This window comes from Phyllobates terribilis, unplaced genomic scaffold (genome assembly GCF_046119375.1).
Source record: "Phyllobates terribilis strain yellow unplaced genomic scaffold, ASM4611937v1 Scaffold_11__3_contigs__length_659146591, whole genome shotgun sequence".
Classification (NCBI taxonomy): Eukaryota; Metazoa; Chordata; class Amphibia; order Anura; family Dendrobatidae; genus Phyllobates; species Phyllobates terribilis.
In genome coordinates this window covers 230,724,626-230,747,914 of record NW_027362771.1, presented here as the reverse complement: position 1 = coordinate 230,747,914, position 23,289 = coordinate 230,724,626, and the positions used below count along the sequence as shown (strand labels likewise).

The 23,289-nt window shown below is 43.4% G+C and overlaps 1 protein-coding gene across 3 annotated transcripts in view; it reads left to right on the top strand.

Moving 5' to 3' along the window:
* Positions 1 to 23,289, top strand: part of ZNF800 (zinc finger protein 800) — a 59,611-nt gene that overhangs the window by 20,652 nt on the left and 15,670 nt on the right. For 2 of the 3 annotated variants that reach the window (XM_073652087.1, XM_073652086.1), the window contains 2 exons: positions 5,591 to 5,686; positions 19,664 to 19,807. In XM_073652087.1, coding sequence (XP_073508188.1) covers positions 5,591 to 5,686; positions 19,664 to 19,807 — 240 coding nt within the window. The remainder of the gene's footprint in view (positions 1 to 5,590; positions 5,687 to 19,663; positions 19,808 to 23,289) is intronic. The other variant, XM_073652088.1, reaches the window with a different exon arrangement.

Genomic DNA, 23,289 nt, shown 5'->3' with positions numbered 1-23,289 from the left:
CATGAGAGGGTTAAAGCCCCCCTCCACCCCCTTCACCTCACCCTCAGTGTTTTTTCTGTGCCTAGCAGGACAGGAATCAGTAAGAAGAGGTCTACAACAGAAGAAGCAAAAAGGTACCTGTGAGCCAGGGGAATCGAGAGGGACTGATCTCTCCCCTTCCCTCCGCCAAGATGCTCCATGCTGAAACTCCACTGAGCTGGGGTCCCTCAGCCGAGTCGGTGGAGATAGGGAACTCCCGACTTTGCCATTTCCCTCGTACAGTGGGCTCTCGGCTCCACGCTGCTGCTCGCCTGCAGACTTCAGGGTCTGGCCTTTCCTCACTTCAGTAATGCCAAACATGAAAATGCTAACTGTGGTTTAGGCACAATGTGGGGCTGGGGAGTGCTGGGTTTCTTATTGTGGAGGCCATGTCGCTTTTCCAGAGCTTTTGTGCTATTCTTAATGTGGAAACCCTCTATTTTTAAGTTGACACATTACAGACTTTATTGGGGACTTTTTTTGGTGGGTTGAGTTGAAGTTTTTATTAATACCATTTTGGGGTACATGGATCACTTTTTGACCACTTTTAAGACTAGGATCACATTTATCCTGTGCTCTATAGTGAGTCTTTACATGGGAGTTTCTGTCTAAATCTCCCAAATAAGTGATTCAGATGTATCCATTTGTAGCGCCGGCATCTCTGCCTCCTGCCAGGCAGAGACGCCGTTCCCCTCACCACTGCGGTCCTGGTCCAGCATCCTCCAGCTCCCCTGCTGCTGTTGTGCGCACCGTGCGCAGCTTCCCGGGCACTGTGCTTAGGGCGCGCGTGCTCCCTCCCTCTTAAAGGGGCCGCGGGCACCGTCCTAAAGAGTCCCCGGCCAATGGCCAGAGGACCACTCCTATTTAAAGCACCTCCTCCAAAATGGAGGTGCCTGTGCAAGGTTGTTGTTTGTGTGCTAACACTCTCCTTAGCCCTCAGGTTCCAGTGCCCGCCAGCCTGTCTAACAGCCGTGCCCGCCATCCTGTCTGCCTGCCGTGCCCGCCGGCTTGCCTACCCGGACCACCTGTTAGGTTACCTGCTGTGCCCGCCTGCTTGCCTACCCAGATCACCTGTCTGGCTACCTGCCGTGCCCGCCTGCTTGCCTACCCGTATCACCCGTCTGGCTACTTGCCGTGCTCATCCGCTGTACCTGTCTGCTTCAGCCATCTGACCCATGGGAGTCGCCTGCTCTCACACAAGGTCGGTCCCAGAGTGGCACCTGGTCCATCTGCCCGGTCCCTCCCTGGTTCACGGAGTCGAATAAGCTGTCGTGTGGCCAGGGTCGGTTCGAGTTGGCACTTAGTTATGCCCCTCTGGTCCCCCCTTGCATCTCAGCACAGAGGTTCCACCACCCGGATCCGAAACATTTTGCACCACCCGGTGGCTCCCTATCTGCGGACAGTCAACTCCCTCTTGGACGTGCTGTCCACCCTGACTGTGTCCGCCTCTGACCGACTGGCACCCGCTCCAGCGTCACCTCAACCCAGTGGCGCTGTGGCACCTGCTTTGGACCCCGGCTTTCTGCGCCTCCACGTTTTTGTGGTGACCCTGTCCTATGTCGGGGCTTCATAAATCAGTGCACGCTGCACTTTGAACTCCTGGCACACCAGTTCACCTCCGACCGGGTCAAAGTGGCATTCATCATGTCTCACCTCACCGGAGAGGCGTCGGCGTGGCTTGACCCTCTGTGGGAGAGAGGGGATCCTCTGGTGTCCGATCTCCAGGCTTTCATTGCGGCTTTCCAGAAGGTGTTCGATGAGCCCGGACGAAAATCTTCTACTGCCTCCTCACTTCTCCGACTCCGCCAAGGGAGTCTCTCTGTGGGCCAGTATGCTTTGCGTTTCCGAACCCTCGCATCTGAACTTGCCTGGAACAATGAGGCACTGGTGTCCACCTTTTGGGAGGGCCTTTCCAGACGGATCAAGGATGAGCTAGCCGGTCGTGACATACCTCCCTCCCTGGACGAATTGGTGTCATTAGCTGCCAAGATTGACATCCGTTTTCTGGAACGCGCTAAGGAGATGACCCGTGAGAGGAAACCTCTGCGCCTCGCTCCCGTCCTCCAAAGTCCAGTCTCGCAACCTGCAGTACCCCGGGTGTCTTCTCCAGAGTCTGTGCAAATTGACCAAGTACAGATGGTCAAGTCTCGCCAGGAGACCCGTCATGCCGAGGGGAGTTGCTTCTATTGTGGCAATATAGAGCATCAGATCCGCTCTTGCCCGGTGAGACCGGGAAACTCCAGTGTCTAGGACCGCTCAGAGAGGTCGTCCCAGGCAAGAGTTCTTCCTCTCCGCCCTTGACTCTGTCCGATTCTGTTACCAGTGGTGAGACCCGCTTCTTCCAGACTGCCCATCTGGATTCCGGAGCCGCGTTTTCAGATTCCTACCATTCGTCTGCCGAATCCTTTAGCGGTTTCCTCTGTGGATGGAAAGCTTCTCCCTGAAACCATCTTGTTGGTCACTGCGCCGGTAACTCTTCAGGTGGGAATGCTGCACTCGGAGAAGATCTCCTTTTATGTACTGTCCGGTCTCTCTCATCCACTCTTGCTTGGCCTGCCTTGGTTACAGAGACATGAGCCCGTCCTTAATTGGAGCTCAGGTGAGGTGCTCCGTTGGGGTTAGGAATGCCATAAGACCTGTCTGGTTCTGGTTAGTTCTGCTCGACCGCTCTTTGAGCAGACCTCCCTGCCATTTCTGGGGTATATCATCTCTGAGACTGGACTGCGGATGGACCCCGAGAAGGTGTCTGCCGTCTTAAAGTGGCCCCGACCGGAGGGGTTGAAGGCTATTCGGCAGTTTATGGGATTCGCTAACTGTTACCGCCTCTTCATTCCTCATTTCTCCTCCCGGACAGCTCCCATCTCTGCTCTTACCAGTAAGGGAGCAAATCCCAGGGAGTGGTCTTCTGAGGCAGAGAATGCCTTTATCTCTCTTAAACAAGCCTTCTCCTCCGCTCCTGTGCTACACCATACGGATTGCAATAAACAGTTCTTCCTGGAGGTTTATGCCTCTTCCTCCGGAGCTGGAGCAGTGCTTACCCAGAAATCTTCATCCGGACGATTGGTGACCTGCGGCTTCTTTTCCAAACTCTTCTCTCCGTCCAAGCGCAATTACTCCATAGGCAATCGAGAATTGCTGGCCATCAAATTAGTGCTGGAGGAGTGGCGCTACTTGCTTGAGGGGGCTCTGCACCCGGTGGTCATCTACACTGACCATAAAAGCCTCGCTTATTTGCTGACCGCCCAAACACTAAAACCGCGTCAAGCCACATGGTCTTTGTTCTTTGCTCTATTCTGCTTCAATCTCCATTTCCGCCCGGCAGACAAGAACATTAAAGCCGACGCTCTATCCCGCTCTTTTCTGTCTTCCGACCTAGAGGAGGAGCCTCTGCACATCATTGATCCCTCCAGAATTATGACTGTTGCTCCATTTGACCTGTCTCATCTACCTCCTGGTAAGACCTTTTGTAGCGGCTCAGAATCAGAAGAGGGTCTTACTCTGGGGCCATTCGTCCAAACTGGCTGGTCATGCCGGCCAGAGGAAGACTCTTCTGCTCATTGCCTGGCACTATTGGTGGCCCACCCTGCGCAAGGATGTTGCGGATTTTGTCGCGGCTTGTTCCTCTTGTGCCCGTAACCTCCCAGCCGGTCGCCTCTTTCCTCTTCCCGTGCCTTCCGCTCCGTGGCAACATATTGCAATGGATTTCATCACGGATCTTCCTGTACAATCTTCCTATTGTACTGTCATTTGGGTGGTCGCTGACCTCTTCTCCAAGATGGCTCACTTCATCCCTCTGCCTGGTCTTCCGTCTGCACCTGTGCTGGCTAAGGACTTCAGCCGTCACATCTTCCGTCTCCACGGCTTACCCCTCCACATTGTCTTGGACCGAGGAGTTCAGTTCACTTCTCGCTTTTGGAGAGCCACGTGTAAGCTGCTGGATGTCTCTGGATTTTTCTTCGACCTATCATCCTCAGTCCAATGGTCAAGTGGAACGTATCAATCAGATCCTCACCAGTTTTCTTTGGCACTTTGTCAACGTTCACCATAGCATAGTCGTCCATATAGACCAGTGGTCCCCAACCTTTTTTGCACCAGGGACCGGCTTGAAGCAAGATCATTTTTCCATGGCCCAGCAAGGAGGGGGTGGGGTGGGCGGGGCTTTGGTCATATGGGGGCGGGGTAATGGAGGGATTTGGAGTTTAGTGCATACTTATCATATAGTGTAGACCAGGTCCCCGCCAGGAGCTATGCCAGGAGCCCCACATAATGTGCTGTGCCAGGAGCCGCATCACTGAGGCCCCATCACGCCCTGCAGCAGGACAGGGCAGCTGTCCTGACAGCTGCTGTTCAGCTGCATTTACTTCATCCCAGGGGCGGACACAGACTGTAGTGGGCCCCTGTGCAAGAAATTTTTGGGGGCCCCCCCCGCCCTTCATAAGGCAACAAAGTTATGTAAACATAACCCCCCCATATGCATCTCTCACCCCCCCATGTGCAGCTCACCCCCGTGCATCTCTCATCCCCCTCCGTGCATCTCTCATCCCCCTCCGTGCATCTCTCATCCCCCTCCGTGCATCTCTCATCCACCCCCCGTGCATCTCTCATCCCCCCCGTGCATCTCTCACCCCCCCGTGCATCTCTCATCTCTCCCCTCCCTCCCATGTGCATCTCTCATCTCTCCCCTCCCCCCATGTGCATCTCTCATCTCTCCCCTCCCCCCATGTGGATCTCTCATCTCTCCCCTCCCCCCATGTGCATCTCTCATCTCTCCCCTCCCCCCCATGTGGATCTCTCATCTCTCCCCTCCCCCATGTGCATCTCTCATCTCTCCCCTCCCCCCATGTGGATCTCTCATCTCTCCCCTCCCCCATGTGCATCTCTCATCTCTCCCCTCCCCCCATGTGCATCTCCCATTCCCCCCACTCCTAGTTAATTGTATTTAAAAAAAATAAAACTTGTTATACTTACCCCCATGCGATCCCTGCAGAATCCTGGCGCTCGTCCAAATCGCTGACACCAGGTTCTCCTGACTTCCGGCCATGTGACGGCGCCGTCACATGACCGGAAGTCAGGGGAATCATGAAGGTGCTGCCGCAGCAGCGCAGCGCTAAGATGTCCCGGACCCGGCGCTTAGCATGCGGCCGGGGGCCCCATGAGGAGAGAGACGCACAAGAGGGGGGCTCCTACCGGCCGGGCCCCATACTGGAGTCAGGGCAGTCATGCCCTGATGGCGGCCCTGCTGGAGGCTGGAGGGGCCCCCTCTCCCCGTGGACCGGCTGAAAAACCCCAACGGCCCGGTCCTGGTCCGCGGACCGGCGGTTGGGGACCTCTGATATAGACGACTCAGTCTTCTTCATATATTGTTAGCAGCTGTTAAACCGCACAATATTTTGATTTCTTTTGTGCAGAAGACCTGTCCGTATAATAAGCTATCTCCTAATAAGCAATCATGTGGTGTCTAAAAATATTTTCTTTTGCTAAAAATGATATAAAAGTCATCGCAAATATCTGAAAATCAAGAATTAAAGAATGTATTTCACTGACTGTTTTCTGGATCATTTCTGTATTACAGAAAAAGTTGTCGAGCCTGGAGACCCACCTTTATTACAACAGCCTGTTCCGACTTCAAAATCTGGCATTTTACAAATTATTGAATGTTTCAGATCAGGTATCTTTTCAATTTTACCTAATTCTTTTATTATGTAGCTACAGTGTTTTATTATCAGTAAAACAATATGATAGTTTTTATTATATAGCAGTAAAGTAGTATGAGAATATTATTAATAACATATATATATATATTTGTGTGTGTGCATATATATATATATATAATATATATATATATAATATACAGTATAGACCAAAAGTTTGGACACACCTCATTTAAAGATTTTTCTGCATTTTCATGACTATGAAAATTGTACATTCACACTGAAGGCATCAAAACTATGAATTAACACGTGTGGAATTATATACTTAACAAAAAAGTGTGAAACAACTGAAAATATGTCTTATATTCTAGGTTCTTTAAAGTAGCCACCTTTTGCTTTGATGACTGCTTTGCACACTCTTGGCATTCTCTTGATGAGCTTCAAGAGGTAGTCACCGGAAAAGGTTTTCACTTCACAGGTGTGCCCTGTCAGGTTTAATAAGTGGGATTTCTTGCCTTATAAATGGGGTTGGGACCATCAGTTGTGTTGTGCAGAAGTTAGGTGGATACACAGCTGATAGTCCTACTGAATAGACTGTTAGCTGCTTTTTTCTTGCCATAATACAAATTCTAAGTAAAGAAAAACTAGTGGCCATCATTACTTTAAGAAATGAAGGTCAGTCAGTCCGAAAAATTGGGCAAACTTTGAAAGTGTCCCCAAGTGCAGTTGCAAAAACCATCAAGCGCTACAAAGAAACTGGCTCACATGAGGACCGCCCCAGGAAAGGAAGACCAAGAGTCACCTCTGCTTCTGAGGATAAGTTTATCCGAGTCACCAGCCTCAGAAATCGCAGGTTAACAGCAGGTCAGATTAGAGACCAGGTCAATGCCACACAGAGTTCTAGCAGCAGACACATCTCTACAACAGCTGTTAAAGAGGAGACTTTGTGCAGCTGGCCTTCATGGTAAAATAGCTGCTAGGAATCCACTGCTAAGGACAGGCAACAAGCAGAAGAGACTTGTTTGGGCTAAAGAACACAAGAAATGGACATTAGACCAGTGGAAATCTCTGCTTTGGTCTGATGAGTCCAAATTTGAGATCTTTGGTTCCAACCACCGTGTCTTTGTGCGACGCAGAAAAGGTGAACGGATGGACTCTACATGCCTGGTTCCCACCATGAAGCATGGAGGAGGAGGTGTGATGGTGTGGGGGTGCTTTGCTGGTGACACTGTTGGGGATTTATTCAAAATTAAAGGCATACTGAACCAGCATGGCTACCACAGCATCTTGCAGCGGCATGCTATTCCATCCGGTTTGCATTTAGTTGGACCATCTTTTATTTTTCAACAGGACAATGACCCCAAACACACCTCCAGGCTGTGTAAGGGCTATTTGACCAAGAAGGAGAGTGATGGGGTGCTACGCCAGATGACCTGGCCTCCACAGTCACCAGACCTGATCCCAATTGAGATGGTTTGGGGTGAGCTGGACCGCAGAGTGAAGGCAAAAGGGCTAACAAGTGCTAAGCATCTCTGGGAACTCCTTCAAGATTGTTGGAAGACCATTTCCGGTGACTACCTCTTGAAGCTCATCAAGAGAATGCCAAGAGTGTGCAAAGCAGTCATCAACCTAGAATATAAGACATATTTTCAGTTGTTTCACACTTTTTTGTTAAGTATATAATTCCACATGTGTTAATTCATAGTTTTGATGCCTTCAGTGTGAATGTACAATTTTCATAGTCATGAAATTACAGAAAAATCTTTAAATGAGAAGGTGTGTCCAAACTTTTGGTCTGTACTGTATATATATTTTTTTGCAACAGTTAATTGTTTAAACAAACACTTCCGTTAAGTGTGAAACAGACCTGTATCCTCAAAGATACTAAGAGATTGCTCTGAGTGGCGAACAAAAGATAATCTTCTAGTTAGTTATGGTACCTTTTAATGGCTAACAAAAATAATATGAATGATGTTATAAAGCAAGCTTTCGAGACGTCTTAGGCCTCTTCCTCAGGCACGGTATAACTACCGTACTTTTCGGACTATAAGACCCACTTTTTTTCCTCCCAAATTTTGCAGAGAATATTAATTTTCCTTAATAACTGACACACTGTGCCTGCAGCGCGACTTCTGGGATGTATGGCACCCTTCATCCCTGTATATATGGCCCCCCTCATCCTGGTATGTATGGCCCCCTTCCATTCCTGTATGTATGCCCCCCCCTCATTCAGGTATGCTTGGCACCCCCTGATCCCCGTCACGCTGAACAGAAAAAAGATAAACTTTAAAACTCCCCTCCTTTCTCCTGCAGCGCTGTGTTCCGCTCTGTATCGGAATAGTCACTGCTCCCCACGCCTGGACTGTGTGCGTGAGGAGCAGTGACCATTCATTCTCCCTAATAGCACGCACGCTGTAGCTGCAGCACAGCTCTCGTGCGCGCTATTAGGGAGAGTGAATGGTCACTGCTCCACACGCACGCACGCAGTCCAGGGGTGGGGAGCATTGACTATTCCGGTACAGAGCGGGACACATCGATGGAGGAGAGAGGAGGTGAGTATGATTGTTTATTTTTTTTCTGTGCAGCGTGACTGGGATCAGGGGGCACCAAGCATACCAGGATGAGGGGGGCCATACATACAGGGATGAGGCATGAGGGTGGGCATACATGCAGGGATGAGGGGGGGGCCATACATACCGGGATGAGGGGGGGGGCCATACATACCGGGATGAGGGGGGGGGCATACATACCGGGATGAGGGGGGGCCATACATACCGGGATGAGGGGGGCCATACATACCGGGATGAGGGGGGGGGCCATACATACCAGGATGAGGGGGAGCGCCATACATACAGGGATAAAGAGTGCCATACATACCAGGAAGAGGATTGAAGGTACCATACATACCAGAAATAGGGATGAAGGTGCCATACATACCAGGATGGGTGTGAGGGGGGCCATGCATACCAGGGTGGTGGATTAGGGTGCCATGCATAACAGGATGGGGATGAGGGCCACATATAACAGGAAGGAGGGGGCCATATATACCATGATGGGGGATATTAACAGAATTGGGGGACATTACCCCTATAACAGTGTCAGCAGCAGACTCCCTCCCCCTTAACAGGGCATCATGACCACATTTTTTGCTTACATTTTTTTTCTATTTTCCTCCTCTAAAACCTAGGTGTGTCTTATGGTCCAGTGCGTCTTATAGTCCGAAAAAATACTGTAATTTTCTGAAGAAACACAAATATATGCACAAAAAAAGGCAGATGCATGGCATAATAAATGGACAATTTAATAAACAAATTGAGCTTAGAGAGTCCTTAACTGGATTAGATAAGTGGTGTGAAAGTTTTATGATCCCATTATCCATGTAAGATCAGAGACCTGGTGCCCTCACTGTCTCTGGAGAAGATTCCTCAGATTTTGTAGTGAGTCACAAATCCTCCTGACAGATTTAGTCCTGTGTGAAGGGTATCAAAAACTCTAAAAAGTTTGTATTTCCAAACCCTTTGATGTTTTTGTGATTTGAAGTTGCCTTTTAATATGACTACTTTCAAATTGTTGATGTTGTGTCCTGGACCACAGAAATGTTTGCCCCCAGTTTTTTTTAATTTTTTTATCTGTAATTGTGTGGCGATGAGACCTCATCCATGACATTTTAGCATCCGGCTCCATCAAAACCTTGCCCTATTTCCATTACATTGACAACATCTTAATAATCTAGACTGAGTCTGTACAAGAACTTCTAAAATTCCATGACAGATTCAATACATTTCATCCCAACATAAACTTAACATTGGACCACTCAAAATCGAAAATCAACTTTCTGGATAGCACCATAAAAATAAATTCAAAATGGTTTAATCCTGACATTGATGTATTGAAAGCCAATTGACCATCCCACGTACCTCAGATGGGACAGCTTCCATCGAAAACACATTACCCCTTACTGGCCTGGGGCGTATTAGTATGCCCCAGGCCATCACCCCCGGTTCCGTGAGGGCTCCGGCGCTGATCCCGCACTGAACCGGGCACATGTTAGCTGATTCTTACAGCTGCCATGTGCCCGCAACAGCCACGGGTGGAATCGCGATCCACCCGCAGCTGTTAACATGTTAAATGCCGCTGTCAATCTCTGACAGCAGCATTTAACATCGCTGTGCAGGAAGCACGGCGTTAGCCCAGCCCATCGGTGACCTGTCACGTGATCGCGGGTCACCGATGGGTGGGCATGACAACCCTGGGTCTGCAGCAGACTCCAGTGGTTGTCATGTAAAGGTTGCTATGAGCGCCACCTAGTGGTTGGCGCTCATAGCACAGGAGCATTTCTGCTACATAGAGGTGATCTGCTCATCACCTCTATGTAGCAGAGGCGATCGGACAGTTGCTGCTTCTAGTCGTCTATGGAGACTATAGAAGCAAGCAAAAAGTTTAAAAAAAAATATATAAAAGTTTAAATCGCCCCCGTTTTGCCCCATTTAAAATAAAAAATAAACCCCACATACACATATTTGGTATCGCCGCGTTCAGAATCGCCCGATGTATCAATATAAAAAAATAATTAATCCGATCGGTTAACTGCGTAACGAGAAAAAAAATCCAAACGCCAGAATTACGTTTTTTTTGGTCGCCGCAACATTGCAATAACGGGCGATCAAAACATTGTATCTACCCCAAAATGGTATCAATAAAAACGTTAGCCCGGCGCGCAAAAATAAGCCGTCACCCGGCCCCGATCCCGAAAAATGGAGACGCTACGGGTCTCGGAAAATGGCACCATTTTTTTTTTTTTTTTTTAAAGCAAACTTTGGATTTTTTTTTCACCACTTAAATAAAAAAGAACCTATACATGTTTGGTATCTACGATCTCGTAATGACCTGGAGAATAAGAATGGCAGGTCAGTTTTAGCTTTCAGTGAACTTGGAAAGAAAAAAAAAAACTGTGGAATTGCATTTTTTTTTTTGCAATGTCACCGCATTTGGAATTTTTTTCCCGTTTTCCAGTACACGATATGGTAAAACTAGTAATGGCGAATACAACTCGTCCCGCAAAAAATAAGCCCTCACATGGCCATATTGCCAAAAAAATAAAAACGCTATGGCTCTGGGAACAATGGAAGCAAAATACGAAAATGCAAAAACAGAAAATCCCAAGGTCGCAAAGGGGTTAAAAAGTCCATCGTCTACAGCCAGGCCCTTAGATATAATCGTATCTGTTCCAGCCCAACGAATAGGGATTAACACTTAACCATTTTAAAAAGACATTTTTTTTTTAAATAAAATGTTTTTTGATTTTTATTAAGATTTACACAAAGGAAAAAAATTAAAAAAAAAGGAAAAAACAACCAGACAAACATTGTAGAAACACAGTTCTACACCCCCCAACCTTAAGAAGCATTAAATATGAGTTATTTATACATCTTGGCTCTTCAAAACCAGCATAATTAGATGAACAAAAATTTGAACATAGTAACAATAGTCAATCCAATTACGCATAACTTGTGAAAGTACTAAACATTTTAATTAATTTTCAACTAAGTGTAATTTGAGTCATCATATAAACGTAACTAAAAGCAAGCTGAGGCGAAATCTCCTCAGTTCCCTAGATGTCAAACCAAAGCCATCAATCCATAGACCCCATATTTTGTCAAATTTAGAGATAGCATCTCTGTTTAGGTATATGCCTTTTTCCAAATTTACTAGCCAGTTAACTTTATCAATGAATTCTGATATCATAGGCTCCTGATCTGCTATCCATTTTTGGGTTATCAATTTTCTTGCCATATATAACATACGTGCCACCACAGTTTTGCTGTACTCCTCAATAGTCAGATCTTCAACATATCCCAATATGCACACTAATGGTGAAAGCTCTACGTCAATTGAATAAACCCTGTTAATCATTGTTACAACACTCTTTCAAAAGGACACAAAGTTAGGACAGTTCCACATCAAATGAAGCATATCTGTTATGTTAGTTTTGCATCTAGGACAGTGGGGACTTGAACGAAATCCTATGTTAGATAAGAATTGAGGTGTCCTGTATACCTGGTGTATCACATATATATGGGACAGTCTATGGGATTCACTTAGACAGCTGTGGAACTCTTTCCAGTATATCTGACCAGTGATTTTCCTGTATGGGTCGCATTACACACTCCCATTTCTCTTTTGATCGCATTGTCTGGTTTGTCAATATAATGTCTAAAAGAATATTATAAAGTTATGAGATCCGTCCACGAGAACTGTGTAGATTAGATATTCTCTGTATTATTAAGTTTCGGGGTACCCCTCCTTCCAAAACAATGCCTTCCGCCCGATATGCGTGCCTAAATTGTAAGTATATATAGAATTCAGAGTGAGGTAGCCCATATTCGTTTTGCAGCTGTGAGAATTCCATAATCGCATCACCTATCAGCACACGATTAAGTCTGTTTAAACCCTTGGCTCTCCAGGAGCCAAATCCCACCAGTTGGTATAGATTTGGAAGCCATGGAGTGTTCCATAATGAAGTAAATTGAGAAACACCTGCTATTCCTTGTAATTTTTTCACCGTCCCCCAAAGTTTGTGACAAAACCGCATAGTCGGTATTTTGCCTCCAATACCTCATAGAGTTTATCTGATTGGAAATAATGCTGTAGCAACATACGCTGAGCTCCCCCTCCCCCATGACCGTCCCATCCCCGGATATGTTGAAGCTGAGATGCCACATAATATACCCATGGCTTAGGAACAGCAAGCCCTTCCATTGTTTTGTTTCTTTGCAATGTTTCCAGTTTTATTCTCTGAGTCTGTTTGCCCCATATTAATTTTCTAAACTCCTGCCTGACTTTAAAAAAAACCCTCTGATTTATCTTTGTTGGGGAGTTTTGTAGAACATACAGCAATTGTGGCATCCAGATCATTTTGACCAGGTTAGCACGGCCCACAACAGACATCGGTAACTTAGAACAGGCGCCTAATTTACCTCTAAATTTAATTAAGACTCAATCAAGATTAAACTTCTCATAATCATTTATTTTTGCCTATATATTGATGCCTAAATATTTAAACTCCGATACCACTTGTAAACCCGAGTTAATGTATTGGGAAGCATTGTCATCTGTATTATCCAATGGAAGTATAACTGATTTGCTCCAATTTATCTTCAGACCAGAGTATTTTCCAAATGTTTCTATCTTTTCCATTGCTATAGGAAGGGACTCAGAAGTTTTAGCCAGAAATAATAGTGTCATCAGCGTATAATGCGACCTTCTCTTCACTATTCCCTCTACGAAACCCAACTATTCCTGGATGCTCCCTGATAACCAATGCCATGGATTCAATTGCCAGTGCAAAAAGCAGAGGAGACAACGGGCACCCCTGCCTTGTACCTCTACTCATTCCAAAAGCCTGGTAGAGGTGTCCATTTACCTGTATTCTAGCCATCGGCCTACCATACAGCAATTTAACCCATGAAATAAAACTAGGTCCTATACCAAACTTTTCCAACACCGCCCATAAATATTCCCACTCAACAGAATCGAACGCCTTAGTGGTGTCCAGAGAACATACAGCTCTATCCCCATCACCATCCATCGGCAATTGAAGATTAAGAAGCAATCTACTGATATTAACAGCTGTGGATCCTCACATCCTCCTCGAAGGTAGCCAGTAAGTGCTTAAGTTGAATAGTTCCAAATTTCTTATACAGTGCATTGTGAAAATATTTGGCCCCCTTGAACTTTTCTACCTTTTGCCACATTTCTGGCTTCAAACATAAAGATATAAAATTAAATTTTTTGGGGGAAGAATTAACAATAAGAGGGACACAATCGTGAAGTGGAATGAAATTTATTGGATATTTTAAACTTTTTTAACAAATTAAAAACTGAAAAGTGGGGCGTGCAATATTATTCGGCCCCTTGAGTTAACACTTTGTAGCGCCACCTTTTGCTGCGATTACAGCTGCAAGTCTCTTGGGGTATGTCTCTATCCGTTTTGCACACCGAGAGGCTGAAATTCTTGCCCATTCTTCCTTGCAAAACAGCTGGAGCTCATTGAGGTTGGATGGAGGGCGTTTGTGAACAGCAGTTTTCAGCTCTTTCCACAGATTCTCGATTGGATTCAGGTCTGGACTTTGACTTGGCCATTCTAACACCTGGATACATTTATTTTTGAACCATTCCATTGTAGATTTTGCTTTATGTTTGGGATCATTGTCTTGTTGGAAGATAAATCTCTGTCCCAGTCTCTCAGATCTTTTGCAGACTCCCAACAGGTTTTCTTCCAGAATGGTCCTGTATTTGGCTCCGACCATCTTCCCTGTCCCTGCTGAAGAAAAGCAGGCACAAACCATGATGCTGCTACCACCATGTTTGACAGTGGGGATGGTGTTTTGAGGGTGATGAGCTGTGTTGCTTTTACGCGAAACATATCGTTTTGCATTGTGGCCAGAATGTTCGATTTTGGTTTCATCTGACCAGAGCACCTTATTCCACATGTTTGGTTTGTCTCCCAGGTGGCTTGTGGCAAACTTCAAACAAGACTTTTTATGGATATCTTTGAGAAATGGCTTTCTTCTTGCCACTCTTCCATAAAGGCTAGACTTGCGCAGTGTACGACTGATTGTTGTCCTATGGACAGACTCTCCCACTTCAGCTGTAGATCTCTGCAGTTCATGCAGAGTGATCATGGGCCTTTTTGGATGCATCTCTGATCAGTCTTCTCCTTGTTCTAGATGAAAGTTTAGAGGGACGGCCGGGTCTTGGTAGATGTGCAGTGGTCTGATACTCCTTCCATTTCAATATGATCGCTTGCACAGTGCTCCTTGAGATGTTTAAAACTTGGGAAATATTTTTGTATCCAAATCCAGCTTTAAACTTCGCCACAACAGTATCTCGGACCTGCCTGGTGTGTTCCTTGGTCTTCATGATGCTCTCTGCACTTGAAACAGAACCCTGAGACTATCACAGAGCAGGTGCATTTATACTGAGACTTGATTACACACAGGTGGATTCTATTTATCATTTATTATTACCAGTCATTTAGGACAACATTGGATCATTCAGAGATCCTCACTGAACTTCTGGAGTGAGTTTGCTGCACTGAAAGTAAAGGGACCCCACTTTTCAATTTTTTATTTTTTTTTTATAAAGTTTAAAATATCCAATACATTTTGTTCCACTTCACAATTGTGTCCCACTTGTTGATTCTTCCCCAAAAAATAGAATTTTATATCTTTGTTTGAAGCCAAAAATGTGGCAAAAGGTAGAAAAGTTCAAGGGGGCCAAATACTTTCACAAGTCACTGTATATTTCTGTGGGAGGCTGTCTAGTCCTGGCGATTTGCTATTAGCCATAGAGGCTACTGCCATTTGTAACTTCTCCAGCTGTAGTGATCTATTTAAAAAATCTTGTAAAAAGACATTTTTAAACCAAGACTACCACCTCACCTCCATGGATTATGAGATCATTATATAGCCACAAGGATCTCTAGAAGTCAATGACTTCAATACGGAGAAAAATAATTGTGTACCTCTGGTGGTGACCTACAACCCACAGCTTGACGTACTGAGGAAAAACTGCTAAAAACTTCACCCCATCCTACACAAGGATGGCCGGCTGAAAACATTATTCAAAGACCCTCCCTTGCTGTGCTACAGGCAACTTCCAAATTTAAGAAATTTCATGATCCGAAGTTCAATGCCCTCAGATACACAAAGAACTTTTCCTTGCAATGTGAAGAGCTGCAAAACCTGCACTCATGTAGAGACCAAAGACATTATGCAGATTCCCAACACAAACCAGGACTATAATATTCCTGGGACTTTCACATGTTCCTCTTCCAATGTGGTGTATTTAATTCTGTTCACTACATGTCCTATTGGGGTCTCTATGTGGGAGAAACAGGACAGAAACTGAGAGCAAGGATGAGGTCTCATCACCACACAATTACAGATGATAAACTCAATTGCCGGAGGCCAAACATTTCTGTGGTCCAGGACACAACCTCAACAATTTGAAAGTTGTCATATTAAAAGGCAACGTCAAATCACAAGAACATTGGAGGGTTCAGAAATACAAACTTATTAGAGTCTTTGATACCCTCCACATAGGATTTATGACTCACTACAAAATCGGAGGAATTTTCTCCAGAGACAGTGAGGGCACCAGGTGTCTGATCTTACACGGATATTGGGTCCATAATACTTTGAAACCACTAATCTAATCCAATTAAGGACTCACTCCCTAAACTCAGCTTGTTTGTTTATTTAAATGTCCAATTATTATGCCAGGCCTCTGCCTTTTTTTGTGCATATATTTGCGTTTCTTCAGAAACTTTGTTATACCATGCCTGAGGAAGAGGCCTAAGAAGTCTCGAAAGCTTGCTTTGTAACATCTTTTATTTTATTTTTGTTAGGCATTAAAAGGTAGAACTACAATATTATCTTGTTTTTTCCCACTGAGACCAATCTTTTTTCAACTGGCTACCACGTTACCAAACCAAACCTTTTTTTTTTGTCTTTTAACTAAGATGCTAAGGCACCCACCAAAAGATATTTCCATTTTGCTCATGGCATTTGCCCACTTTTGGGCTGTATTTAGTTAGTTTTGTAATCTGCAGCTAATTGATAGACTATAAACAGTAAAGATTCTTCTTATACAGGAAGTAGAAGGAAAGGTATCTGAAAAAAAACCTGCCTGTAAATGCCAAATGTGTGTGCCAGAGGCATATTACTGTTCATACACTGACTAGACACCTAAGTGGTGTGAATATAGCCTTACTGGGATCTTGTCATGCTCCCTCAATCACAGACCAACACCCTTCTTGCAGCCGAGTCATTACGTGTCAAGTGAACCAATGAATATTGCCACTATATTTTTAATTCTTTTGAGAATTCATTCTTTGGTAATATGGTGTTAGAGGATGCAAAATGTGAAGAAAATTAAAATTCTATAAATTTTTTTTTTTTTTTTAAATTTTCAAAGTTGTGAAAAAATGCGAATTTCTGTGTTGCATGACTTTACGTTTCTCCCCATAACTCAGGCAAGAAACAAGATAGAGAAATGGGAAAACACCATTTAACTCAGAACAGTACAAGCTTTCAACAGATATATGACAGGAGTATCTTTGTTAAAATTTTACCCATGCGGAATCGAACACAAATTTCAAAACGCATTTCCAAAAAATCATATGATATTAAATTTGCAAAAAATTCACATGTGCCTCTTATGCTCCTAGCCACATCGGTACCGTACCAAAATTCAAATTTGGTTCTCAATGGGATCATACTTTAAAAAAAAAAAAATTATATGAACAGTGTCAGTGTAAGAGATTGTGGGCAAGATTAAATCTCGCCCAGTAGAAGCGACAAATTGATGATAAAAACTCAGTTTAAAGACTTAATAGTAATTGTTTGGACTAGGTCATATTGTTTTTTAAAGCTTGATGATTTAACTACTATGCTCTGTTCAAAAACAAAAAAGGACATATCTAGTGTCGTAATAAAAAAAAATTGATACACGTATATTTAAATATTTAATATTTCTTCTTTTACTTTAGTATTAAACATATTATTAGGATGAGACTGTATTTAGAAACAGTATCTAGGGGTAATATTTCTCCTTGCGGAGAGTGACGTGTTACGCACGTCAGGTGAGGAGACTTTTAACGCCGCAATGCTCCTCTGGGACCATTTGTATTTAGAAAATCACACTTAAAAATATGATCCCCAGGAGAGCCCAACTTGAATCCTTGTACAAATGTAACCAAGAACTCAAGTAACACATATGCCTTTTTTGAACATTTTATAATATATTGTTTTTTCAAAATAGCGCATCAGAATTTTGAATTTGACTCCTCCAAAACAAAATATCAACAAACATAATCGTGTGGCATATCAAATTATAGCCTGTACCGTTCTAAACAAAATGGTGCCTCTCCCATCTCTTTATGTTATTTCTAACTCGAGATATGATAAAAAAAAAAGTTCAGAATTTTTCAAAACTTTAGAAATCTATAAAAAATTAACTAATGAATATAAAAAATGCACTAAAGTAGCACTTCAACAAAAAAACAAAGAAAAAAAAATCTGATGACAAGTAAAAAAAATATTCAGATTTAGATTACTTGACATGGAATGACCCAGCCATGCATGTTTCACTTTGAAAAACAGCATTTCAGCGAAAACTTACGTATAAATGCTGTACCGAGACAATGCAACTAGGATGTTTAGTCCAAAAGGCAGATTCCTGGTGGCTTTTCCCTGCCCTGCTCCCCTAGACTGACAGTTCTCTCCCTATACACATACATAGGGAGAGGCATGTCAGTCTAGGGATGACCGGCAATAACGGAGTCAATCTCTGATGCCATTGGTTCAGGCAGCATGGATCAATTGGTAGGTTTCCTTAAACATTAAAAGTAAAATCAAGGCACAATGCAGAGTGTGTACTGTGTGTATATGAAATATTTTGGATAGTTGGAGAAGGGTCTGTTTAAAACTGTTAAACAAGAATTATACTTTTGTTTTATTCTAAAATTAACAGGTTTAGAGAGGATCTGTCAACAGGTCAAGTGTCCAGTTTCTCCTCTTAATTTATTCCTGCTGCTTCCCTGAGGATGCTGTTTTACTGCATCATATAGTACCAGAGATATGGGCCCTTTTATTTAGTACTAATTTCTTTGGGCTTTAAAAGGTGGCATGTCTTCAGACTACAGACCTAATTATCCTATGAGCAACATCCTTTGGTAAAGACTATAAATTTCGAACTAAATAAAAAGGTCACACGTCCTTGGAATGCTAGAGTGAATTTTTAAGAAAAAAAAACAAAGTACCGTATTTTTTGGACTATGAGACTTTTTTGCTCCAAAATTTTGGTAGAAAGTTAGTGGTGTGTCTTATAGTCCGGATGTACCTTTTAGTTGTGGCTGTGGATGGAGGGGGGCAGCGGAGGAGTGGCAGTGACAGAGAAGCAGGTCACAGGAGGCTGGAGCCGGCTGCTGCCGCTAACACTGTTCCCATTGTTAAAGAAAATGAATATTCACTGCTCTCCACGCTCATGTGAGTGGAGAGCAGTGAATATTCATTTTCTTTAATAGGAGACACACTGTTAGCTGCAGCCTTCGGCTTCCTGCAGCGACTGGGCGATCATGTGTGCCCGCAAATTAAAGAGAATAAATATTCACTGCTACCCACTCCCATGGGCGTAGAGAGCAGTGAATATTAATTTTCTTTAACAGCAGGCAGACGTGATCGCTCAGCAGTTGCATAAAGCCTGCAGCTACGGCTAACACCATGCCCGCTATTAAAGGAAAGGAATATTCACTGCTCTCCACTCCCATAGTCCCGGCATGGAGAGCAGTGAATAATCCAGGGCAGGTGATCTCGTCGTGTGGGAGCACATAGCAATGATGTAATGCGCTGCTTACTTACTGATATCCGCTGCTAGCAGCAGAACAAGACGCAGCTCTGGAGCAGAGGGAAGGAAGGAGAGTAGAATTGTTTATTTTTTTTTGTGTGTGCAGCGTTACGGGGGTCATGCATGCCAGGATTAGAACGGGGTGCCATGTATGCCTTAATTGGGGGCCATGTATGCCTGGATTAGGGGCCATGTGTATATCAGGATAGGGGGGTGCATATATATCAGGATGGGGGAATATTAGTATAAAATTGGGGAACATTACCCCTATAACTGTGTCAGCAGCTGACCCCCCATAACAGTGCATCATGACAACATTTTTTGCTTCAATTATTTTTCTATTTTCCTCCTATAAAACCTAGATGCATCCTATTGTCCGAAAAATACGGTACTCAGGAGAGCAGCAGGAATACAAAAAGAGCAAAAATTGGCCACTTTTAACCCGGTGAAAGGTCATTTTTTATAAGGCTTTCCCCAGAGGCCTCCTTTCATTGACTTTTGTTGCTGGAGCCTTTGCTATAGTTTGTATATATGTATATACAGTCTATAATTAGAGGTTATTTACTTTATTTTTTTTTTTATAGGAACAAAACAGCTTAGACTGATGCTCTTACGAGAAGTAGACACTATATTTGAATGTAAATCTTGCCGCAGCCTTTTTAGGGGGTTGCCAAATCTGATAACACACAAGCAGTTTTACTGTGTTTCCAAGCTCTATGTGGATGAAGGTGAGCCTGTTTCTGTAAAAACAATAGAAAAATGTTAGCGAAGGAAGTTCATGCTAAATTCTGTATGCAATGACAGTTGCTGTTGCTAAAATCACACACGCTGTTTCTGTGACAGTTTTTGAGCCAAACATAAGAGCAGCGTCAGTCTTTTTTTCTTTTTGGAACCACTCGAGAAAGTTTCAAATACTGCACAAACAGCTTACAATATTCTTAAACTCATTCATTGTTGTGACACGAAAGGGCCTTCAATGTAAGGAACAAAAAAAACATTTTTAATCCTATTCCTGAAGTACTTTAGTTTCAGAAAATATTTTGCAGTTGTTATTGACGGACCATTGACTGGAGCTCAGAGGGAGGGTATGGAGGTGAGCAGATAACTGGTGTATAAAAAATATTGGGCTGGAGAAAGCTGACTGGGATTTTAGGAGTTATCTCCTCAGCCTGGAATTTAACTACTGTGCATACTTAATCAGGTTCCAATTGTCAATCTCTTATGTACACTGTGAAAACTCTCATTGCAAGAGAATGACATCAGATAGAAAGAGCAAGTCAGTTGTATTTCATGCCGTAATGGAGATCTGTAAGGTGTAATCAGTTGTTCAATATGCATTGATATTCTCTACCAGCAAAAAATAGGAGATCTGAAGGAAACTCATCCCCTTCCAATGGCAGATCGATTATTTCAAGTAAACTTATTTTACATTCTCAATAACACTCCATTATGGGTATGTTGAAGAACTGTTAAATCGGGAGAATTCTAAACCAAATTTTGTGGAACTGCAAAAGAGCCTGAATTAAGCAGTGTCCCAGAAAGGAGAGAAACTTGTCAGCCTAATGTTTTTAAACTATTCTCTGGAAACACAGTTGGTTGTAATGGTAAAATGGAGGGGTAACAACCACTTGGTTAAGCATATGGAATATGATAGGGATAAGGTACCAAATATACAGTCATGGCCGAAAGTGTTGGCACTATTGAATTTGTTTGTTCCAGAAAATGAAGTATTTCTCCCAGAAAATTATTGCAATTAAAAGTTTTGTTATACACATGTTTATTTCCTTTGTGTGTATTAGAACAACACAAAAAAAAAAGCAAAAAAAAGGAAAATTGGGCATAATTTCATACAAGTCCCCAAAAATGGGCTGGGCAACATTGTTAGCACCTTCAACTTACTATTTGGTTGCACACCTTTTGGAATAAATAACTGCAGTTAATCTCTTCCTATAACCACCAACAAGCTTCTTACCCCTCTCAACTGGAATTTTTGACCACTTTTTTTTTTTTTTGCAAACTGCTTAAGGTCTCTCATATTTGAAGGGTGCATTCTCCCAAAAGCAATTTTAAGATCTCCCCACAGGTGTCCAATTCGAGTTAGATCCAGACTCATTGCTGTCTACTTAAAATCTCTCTAGCGCTTTGTTTCCATCCACTTCTGGGTGCTTCTTGAATTATGTTCGGGGTCATTGCCCTGCTGGAAGACCCATGACCTAGGATGCAATCCCAGCTTTCTGACACTGGGCAGTACATTGTGACTCAAAATCCTTTGATAATCTTCAGATTTCATGATGCCTTGCACACAGTCAAGGCACCCAGTGCCAGAGGCTCCAAAATACAACCCCAAAACATCTTTGAACCTCCATGATATTTGACTGTAGCTACTGTTTTCTTTTTTTTTGTAGGCCTCATTCCATTTTTGGTAGTAAGTAGAATGATGTGCTTTACCAGAAAGCTCTATCTTGGTCTCATCTGATTTTTGCTTACTCGCGTACATTTTGGCAAACTGCAGTCTAGCTTTTTTATATCTCTGTCAGCAGTGGGGTCCTCCTTTTGTCTCCTGCCATAGCGTTGGGTTTCTTTCAAATGCTACGGATAATTCAACCTGACACTGATACATCCTGAGTCTGCAGGTTGACTTATATTACTTTGGAATTTTAATGGGGCTGCTTATCCACCATCCTTCGTTGCAACTAGTGATGAGCGAGCGTGTTCTGTTAACCCTTTCGGCGAGCATGCTCGGGTGCTCGCCGAGTATTTGCGGCGTGCTCGAGTGTTATGTTTGAGTCACTCTGTGTACATGATTTGCGACTGTTTGACAGCTTTAATAAATGTGAGGAATGCCTAACAAACAGGCATTCCGCACATGTATTAAAGCTGTCCAACAGTCGCAAATCATGCACACGGAGTGACTCAAACATAACATTCGAGCACCCCGAAGATACTCGGACAACACCCGAGCATGCTAGAATCTCGAGTAACAAGCATGCTCGCTCATCACTAGTTGCAACGTTTCCAGGGCTGTGGAGTTGGTAAGCCAAACCTCCGACTCCTCAATTTTCATAACTCCGACTCCCTCATACATGGCTCATGTTTAAGTGATAAATTAACTGTAGCACAGATTAATCTCAGCTAAAAGTCTAGACCCTTAGATCAGGAATAGGACAGACATTTATAGGACATTTTATAACTTTCCCAAATTCTTATGAAAAATATTCCCCACAAACTGCATTGAATTACTGTACCCAATTTATTATATATTTTAGGAGTCGATCCATTTTATACCGACTCCAACTCCACCAAAATGGGCTCCGACTCCACGACTCAGACTCCACAGCCCTGAACGTTTAATAAATTTTTCTCTGCTGTCCACGTCCAGGGAGATAAGCTACAGTGCCATGGGTTGTAAACTTCTTGATTATGTTGCGCATTGTGGACAAAGGAACATCAAGATCTTTGGAGATGGACTTATAACCTTGACATTGCTGATATTTTTCAACAATTTTGGTTATCAAGTCCTCAGACAGTTAATAATAATAATTTTCATTTTTATAGCGCCAACATATTCCACAGCACTTTTTTAGGGCAGTTCTCTTCTCTTTCTGTTCTCCATTCTTAGTGTGGTACACGCAGACAGACAATGCAAAGATTGAGTCAACTTCTCCCCTTTTTATCTGGTTTCAGGTGTGATTTTTATATTACCCACATCTGTTATTTGCCACAGGTGAGTTTGAACAAGCATCACAGGCTTGAAATAAAGTTGTTTACCCACAATTTTGGAAAGGTGCCAACAACTTTGTCCAACCCATTTTAAGGGTTTTGTGTGAAATTCTGTCCAATTTGCCTTGTTTTTTCTCTTTTTTTTTGTTGTTGTTTCAATACACACACAGAAAATAAACATGTGCATAACAAGACGTGTAATTGCAACAGTTTAAGAAAATGAAAAAAAACAAAACAACCCAGTGTAGATTAGAAATTTGATACAAGACCGTGGAACTTTTCAAGTTGCACCAGTGTTTGGGAATATGGCTTTACAGGAGTAAAGGAAATACCAGATAAATGATACTGGAGGGGTTGTAGTAAAATTGCACAATTTTTCATTTAGGGAAAGATAAAAAGTTTAGATAGACTTCAGTGGGAAATGGGTAAGCAGATGTGACACTTGGAGATCCACAATTAATACAAAAATTGATAATAGTAGGTTAGAGGC